At 34.5% G+C, this 8,194-nt stretch overlaps 1 protein-coding gene across 1 annotated transcript; it reads right to left on the bottom strand.

The window, feature by feature from the left end:
* Positions 1–3,133: 3,133 nt before the first annotated feature.
* On the bottom strand, positions 3,134–6,415 carry LOC132633391 (uncharacterized). Its single transcript, XM_060349783.1, has 3 exons — positions 5,619–6,415; positions 4,344–4,529; positions 3,134–3,645 (listed from the first exon to the last, which is right to left on the bottom strand). Exons 1-3 carry the CDS (start codon positions 6,078–6,080, stop codon positions 3,364–3,366), a joined length of 930 nt encoding a protein of 309 aa, XP_060205766.1. The 5' UTR covers positions 6,081–6,415; the 3' UTR covers positions 3,134–3,363.
* Positions 6,416–8,194: the final 1,779 nt, after the last annotated feature.

Genomic DNA, 8,194 nt, shown 5'->3' with positions numbered 1-8,194 from the left:
CAGACAATATTCACGCACTGAGCTAGTCCTGAGTCGCATCACACTTGCGCTATGGGACAAGATCAGCGTAACCCCTGGATCATTTCACACTTAGAATATTTTTCAAGCGAAGTCCTTTTGGCCTCCCTTACTCGCTGGGCGAGTGTCAAGGCGTGAGTGTCTTGCGCTATGGCACAAGCTCAGTGCAACTTGTGATCCATTTTACACTTAGCAAGAATTCCTTGGAATCATTTTCAGCTTCCTTTACTCGCTGGGCGAGTGTCAAGGCGTGAGTGTCTTGCACTATGGCATGAGCTCAGCGAGGTGGTCTTCCCTTTTTACACTTAGTCATTTTTTCGCACTCTTCACTCATGGACCATATCACTCGTTGAGCGAGTGCTATGGTGTGTGGTTGTCTCGCTGTGGCTTAAGCTCAGCGTGGCAGTGATGCCATCTTATACTTAGACAATTTACATACACGTTTCCATTTTCATCCAAATCACCACGTTTTCCTCGCAAAGTACCTAATTGCAACAACACACGTGTTAGTTCGTAATGCAAGATCAATGATTAGTTAGGTGTATTTAGCTTAATTCGTCCTCTAAACAAGGTACAATATGGGCAAAATACGGCGGTTAAGCGTATAAATACGCCTAACATCAACCATCATAACTATCACCGCTGTCAACTACCACCACACATTCTTTAGCCGCCACCACCACCACCGTCAATTACTAACATCAACCAACTCTACCATCACAAACACCACCACCACTACCAACCGCCACCAGCGCGCCAGTCACTACAACACCAACTACCTCCACCATCACAAGTATCACCACCCCACCACTACAAAGCATCTCCACCACCACCAGCGAACATAAATATTTCATTTTCCTATCAAATAATAGTTGTATTTTATTACATTTATATTATGTTCTAATATTTAGTTTTTTTTTTATTTGAGTTGTATATTTATTATGTTTAAATAAATACATTTTGCACATTTAGATGTTGAAAAACAAACAGTCTTAATCATTCAGTGTTCAGATCAAGAGACAACATCTTAATCATTCAGTGTTCAGATCAAGATGTACATTTAGGTTCAGACGTCTTAATCTTAATGAAAATAAATGAGGCCTTGTACATAAACTTTTGTTACATCATGACATGAAAACAGACTCAAATATTTTCTCTGCGCATGGGATATGCTGGACAACTGCTATCATCTGAGGCAATTACAGGATTTAGAGTTAGTGGGCCCAAATTGAGCGTGTAACATTTTGTGTAAATTTTAATTTGTTTTCGCATTGCATACAAAGTTCGAGCTGAAAGTAATGTGTTCAGTTGAACCATAGACCCCGTCCTAGATTTGCCTCCGGTTATTACTGCCCCTTGAGATTGAACAGAAAATTTTGTTGATACTAATAATCTGCAACATGAATGCCAGTTAGCTCCCGGCCTGGATATTGACCAAGTGGCACGAAGAACAGAAGGTTACAGTGGGACGATCTAACAAATATATGCAGAGATGCTTCTTTAAATGGGATGAGACGTAATATAGCAGGGAAAAACCCAGATGACATTAAGAACATATCCGAGGCTGAGATTTCGGAAATTCCAGTTATGATGGATGACTTCCTAGAAGCTATAGATAAAATACAACCTACAGTTTCTGCAGGGGACATTGAACAACATGAGAAATGGTTTTTAGAATTTCGATCAACATAGAAAATCTGGTAACTTATAAAATGAAAACACTTAAATTGTTAGTGTAAATGCAGTACCTCTTTTTTTGGTCTCGACATACACGATGTTTGACATTGGTGATGCCATAGTTGTTATTCTTGCTGTTTGGTTCTCTATCTATTTTGACATTGTCGATTGCCACTTTGTGTAATGGAAGGTTCACCGTTGGTTTGGTTTATAATACTGCGGACATGAGTTTCAATCCCAAATCTATTTATCCTGACCTAATTTTGCCTCTGTTTTTGGTAGTTCTGTTTTTGGTAGTTCAAGCCTGAAAGTGGAGGTACTGATTCATATAACTGTAATCCAAATGACAATAACAAAGAAATGAATCTATTTTTTGGTATATTTACCACACATATTCATTCCCATTCTAAAAATATTTGATATACACACATATGGGATTTATCTTCAAATGGTCTTTTTTCCACACGTTCTGCTTATCAGGTTATCATTCACACAAATGCTGGCCAGTTTCAAATAACAAAGATTTTTGATGGATTTGGAAGCTCAAAACCCTGAATTAAGTTAATTTTTCCCTAGTCTTTGTTATTCATAAAAGATAACCATCAAACAACTATCTCCGCTCTGTTGGAATTAGTAGTGACAATCTATGCCTTTCTGTAAGAATGCTTCCGAAACATCCGAACATATATTCTTGGTTTGTAGTAATGCAACAAAAAAGAGGTACGAATACTAGTTATAACAGATTAAAAGAGTTTCTCTGTGTAGTTGCTCAAAAAAAGGTAACCTATAAAATGCTAGTTCCATTCCCAATTCATTAATTAGTAAATTTTCCATCATTTACTTAATTAGTACATTTTCTTATTTAAGAATGAAGTAGTAGGAAGTCTTAAAACCCCGTCTTCTTTATATTTGTTATCCTCATTTAAGTACTTTCCATTTACATTTTTTATGCTATTGTTTGTCTGTCTGCATAAAAGTAAAATAATAAAAAGGTATTATTTTTATTAATGTGCAATTTGCATACTAAGAAAAGAAGAGAAAAAGGTACTACATTTAATGGAGAAAAGGTTCAAGAATGTAGACTCTTCCAATTTTAACCCCTCTCAATTGAAAATTTTAAATGACATCTCTTCCAATTTTAATAAAATAAACTTATTACTTAAAATCAGATGTAACAATAAAATTGTATTACTTGGACACTTTTCCCATCAACCCTCTTAATTTTTCCTATTTAAAGTTTCCCTTTGTTTGTATAATGCCTCTATTTATTGAAATCATCATTTTAAGATAAAAGGAATGAACATTGGTAGTCCAAATTTTCAGGGAGAGGAGTAACTGGGCAGGTTTAATCTTACATTTCTTGAAAATGTTAAAAGTAGAAAGAAAACTAACTACAGGAGCTAGAAAGTTTTGAACTATACAAAAATATAGGATGATATGTTGAATACACTTGATCATTCATAACAAACTTACATATGTACACCAAAGTGGAAATTCTAATTTATTCGCATGATATTGTTCTCAAAATTGGACTTACTTTGCTTAAAAAAAAGGAGAAATTTTACTGAAGCTTGCCACACCCAAAGTGGAAATTGAACTTCGCTAAGAAGAAAATTTTACAGAAGTTGTCTGCACACAAACTGAAAATGAAGCAAACTCATATCTTCTTCAGCTGTAAACACAAGAATTCTTCTTGAACTTGATAGGTTTGTTGCTAGTAGAGTCAATCACCAAATCACACGAGATTTCCTTGTTGTTCTTTGTTCTAACTAATTTTCCCACCAAATCTCCACGCGACCTGATTTCAAAATCCAACTTCAATGGAACTTTAAAACCACCATTAGGCGATGCATCAAGACTTGATCCAGCTCCATACAAGGGAACCTTTGTCGCTTCTATGTTCACCAGCACGGTACGCCTACTCTTCCTCGGTTGAAAATATTTTTTTAGCTGCGAAACCAAAAGAAAAGAATATGAAGGTAATCAAGACGCGCAATAGGTCAACTTTTATTAATTGGCGTTGTTTCTCCGTCTTCTCCACATCCTTAATACAGAGTTTTAAAATGACATTGGCAACATTTCCAGTCGTGAATTTGGCAACTCCTACACAACTCGTACACAGAGGTGTCACATTTAGCCCCCTAAAAACATAACCTGACAAATCCTCCCAGGCTACATTGATAGTTCATTTCGGGCATAATACATCTTAGCCCATCTAAAAGCTTAGGTCAATTTGGACAGCAGATGTAGCCCAAATTGACTCATAAGATAAAGTTATCAAAACATTAAAAAATAAGTTATTGTTGTTTGTTTAATAATAGTCATGATAAATAAAAGAAAAAAACTTTTATTAGTTTAGTAATTAAATAAACTTATAAAAGAACAAAACACCCAAATGCAATGATTTTGAGTTCGGTTATAACAATTGTTTAGTCCCATTTGACCCATTCATTTTAGTCCACCCAAAAATTGGGGGGTTTATGACCCAATCTATTTATTAACTCAACCTGTTTTAACTTGTCCATATGTAGTCCAACTCGTCCGTACATACTTAACGACTAGCGGCGAGAAGGAAGAACGCCAAGTACGAGATATATCCTTACCAAAAAAAATATAAAATGAAAGAAAGAAATATGTAATGAGATTACCTGACCACTAGCAACGACGATGTCTGAATAAACGAGATTGATGGGGGTAGAGCTAACATGAATGCCATAGAATGTAGCAGGATTGTGCACGCTTATTCTCAACGACCCGTTCACTGTCACCATCTTAGTTACAACTCCAGTGAAGTCCGAACCTTCAGCGACATAGAAGTTATTTACAGCTAAACTCTGGAAAAAAAAAACACAAAGATAAAGTTAGTCAACTTGCTAGAACTGAAACGAAGTTGCTGGCTTTGTAATGCCTTCCTTCCTAGTCTCCGCTTGCAGCTTTTGACTAAAAAAAAATTAACATCGTGAGGAGAAGAATTCTTGGAATATTGATTTCCATTGAAGAATGCTAATTGAGTACTTCTTGTTGACTTATAACCATGTCAATTTTGGATTTCGCTGCTACTAATTTATAGTTCAGTAAAGAAATGTCATGATAGATGAGATTGGAGGTTGTATGAGGATATGTAATACCATTAGAGGTTGGCCAACAGCTGATATCACCCATGTCTCTTAACTTGTGGTATAACACAAGAACTTCTAAAACAGAGGGACAAAACACTAGTTTCCCCCTAAAAAAAAATCAGAAATTTCATTCATTCTACAAGTAGATGCGGCTAGCTAGAGTATTCTTTTAGTAAAACGAGTAGCTTTTGCCAAAATCTTATATTTGTGTTGAGAAACGCACTTAAGGGGTCGTTTGGTTGCTGGTTGAAGTTATGCAAGTATTTGAAAGGATTAGTTATTTCATTTTCTATCATGCATAAAATAATATATAAATTCCCTCATAACTAAAGTATATGTATGTAACCAATCATTATGAGCCTGTTTGGATGGACTTACGCCTATAAGCTGCAAACAGCTTATAAGCTAAAAAAAAATAAGTCGGGGTAGTCTAACTTTTATAAGTTGCTTTAGATAAGTTAAGTCAAATGGGCCCAATTATTTTTTTGAGCTTATTTTAAGCACAAAATGACTTTAAGCTGGCCAGCCAAACACTCAAAAAAGCTGAAAACAATTTATAAGCAACTTATAAGCCAATCCAAACGGGCTCTATATTTGGTGTACTGAATTTTATACATAGCAACTAAAATGCTACCAAACATGTTAGTACTAGTTATGGTGGTTTAATACATGAATAATTCAATTTTTAACCAACAAACCCTTAATATGTTATCCCAAAACTCAGTAATTATCTTTTCTACTTACTAGAAAATATAAACTCAAAATTCTGAATCCACCTCTAATTACGAGAACAAACAAACATACCCTGACAGTAATCTCAGCTTTGTAAGGACGTCCAGCGCCCCAAATGATAAGGCAAAAGACAGAAAACAAAACAACAAACCCCAAAAGCGCCAGCAAAGCTTGACACCTCCTCGTTAATCCCTTATCATCATCCAATTCATCATACTTCCCTTCTTCAAGAATCACATTACACTCAGGCCACCCTTTATCATTCCTTTTCCGGCCATTTTTCCTGCCGGATGACGACCTAAATATGCCTGAAAATCTACTGGCCGATGAATTCCTAGAATGCCGACCAAATGATGGATGTGAAGGAGATTCCATTGGACTATTGAAACTTGGTGTTGGTTGCATGGATGTTTTGTCACCATCATGTGAGTCTCTTGAAGGACTCTGTACGTAATAAACTGGTCGCTTTGGTGACCTTGAAGGTGATGATGGAGCTAGACTTGTTACATCTGACTCTGATTTTGCGTGCAACATTTTTCAAGAACTGAACCTGTAGTAGAATTCTGAACAAGTCTGACAGAGTATAAGTAATACAAGCTGGTAACAACTGAACAGTAGGTACAAATTATAATTAGCTGGGTACTGTAAATAGCCTACAAACTATAGTGCTTTATGAAATTTTCTTGAATAAAATACCCAGAAAATTCTTCAATAACTAAATCGTAGCTAGTGAAAGTTTTATGGAATTGTTGATAAATTCAAGAATTCTATGAATTGTGTGTTTTGTATGAATTGCATGGGATTTTTTTTTAATTTGCAAAGTTTTTTGTAGAGAAATAAAGGAGAAGTAGGAAGAAGCAGAGTAAATGAAGCCGAAGAGACAAGTAGATTAGTAGGAGGAGGAGGTTTGGAAGTGGCCGAAGCCGAACCTGATTCCGAGCCTAAGCAATATGGTTGGTTCGGGAATAAGTGTCGGCAGCTTCTTGTCACTGTCGAACAAGATGGATCTAATTTTAGTAAACTCCTTTAAAGCTCTTTTTTAAAAATATGAAAAAACAAAATTGTGGAGTTGAATCAATTATATAACTTAAATAGTTAAGGCTAAATACCTAGATAGCCCCTTAAACTTGACAAGTTTTGTAAGATGAACACTTAAACTTAGCTAGTGACCAAATAGACACTTGAACTTGACAAAAGTGTGTCTTTTGGACATCCGTTACATATGGCCAAGTGTGTGAATTACACTTCCGTCAAATGTGTTAAGTGGACCAATTGTTAAATGATACATGTAATTTCAAAAAAAAAAGAAGACAAATGTAACTAAAAATATTAGAAAAAAACTAAAAAAAATGTAAAGAAAATGCGATAAAGGCAAAATGAAATAAACCCTCCTCCCACTACCCACTGCCCTGACAGTTCCCCTTTCCCTTCCTTTTCGCCACCCTCCCACCCCCTTTTCCGTCTTCTTTCCTAAGAAAATCCGTCCAAGATATACCATTTATTGAGTACAAGATTTATTTTTTAGAAATATCCATTTCTTGAGGGATGTTTGATTTTTACAACATGCAACTTGACTAAATTCGAAGATTTATCTGTATTAATTATGTTTTATTGAGTTTTCTTCCCTAACATTCGATAGTCTACTTGAAATTTTATGCTTTTTGGGTGACATAGTACTAACCTAATGATGAAAAAGAAGTTGGTATGAAAAAGAAGTTGATCTTTGTAAAAATGAAAAACATGAAGCTAATGATAGAAGGAGAAGAATGATAATATAATACACTCTCTCAATTTATGTGATATATTTTTTTTTTATTATGTCCTAAAAAGAATACAGAATATATTTCCTTATTTGACAACAATTTAATTTTTAAATTTTACCTTTTATGCTTAACGAGATGATATATAATCATACAAATAGTTTTGCCTTATTTAAAATCACAAAATTTAAAAGTCTTTTTTTATTTTTTAAATTTTATACCTAATCAAATTATATTACATAAATTGAGATGAGGGGAGTAGTAAGGAAGGAGTAACCTAACACTGTAGGATCCACGTGAAGTAATATATTGAAAAGTGAAAGATCAACTACATTAATACATGTAAGAAATCATGGGGAAAAAAAGAAGAAGAAATCACAACTTAAGTTGCTCAATCGCTCATATGCGCGTGAAGAAGATACCATTTGCCATGTCAGCATAAAATGTTTAAGATACACACTTCTGCCAAGTTCAAATATCTATCTGGTCACTGATTAAGTTTGAGTGTCTATCTTATAAAATTTGTCAAGTTTAAGGGTCGAGGTATTTAGTCAATAGTTAAAGAATGATTATATAAAGATTTCATGTATTTTATCTATATAAAGTTTTCATGTATTTTATTTATTAATCAGGGAAGGGGTTAGCATAAGAAATTTGTGTGCAGCAAAATGCCAAAATCTAGTAATTTCGGTCCAAAATTTTAGATATTTATTTGAGAAACTCATTAAATTTGTATGTATGTAACAAACTTCATAACCCATTAAACTTTAAAAGATCATAGATAATACTCCTTCCGTTTACTTTTACTTGTCCAGTATTTCAAAAATAAATTTTTACTTTTACTTGTCACTTTTAGCATATCAAGATAAGACGATTTATTTTTTCCTG

This window comes from Lycium barbarum, chromosome 3 (assembly GCF_019175385.1).
Source record: "Lycium barbarum isolate Lr01 chromosome 3, ASM1917538v2, whole genome shotgun sequence".
In the NCBI taxonomy this organism is placed as follows: Eukaryota; Viridiplantae; Streptophyta; class Magnoliopsida; order Solanales; family Solanaceae; genus Lycium; species Lycium barbarum.
Note: the sequence above shows the minus strand (reverse complement) of the source record. Positions and strands in the feature narration are given on the sequence as shown.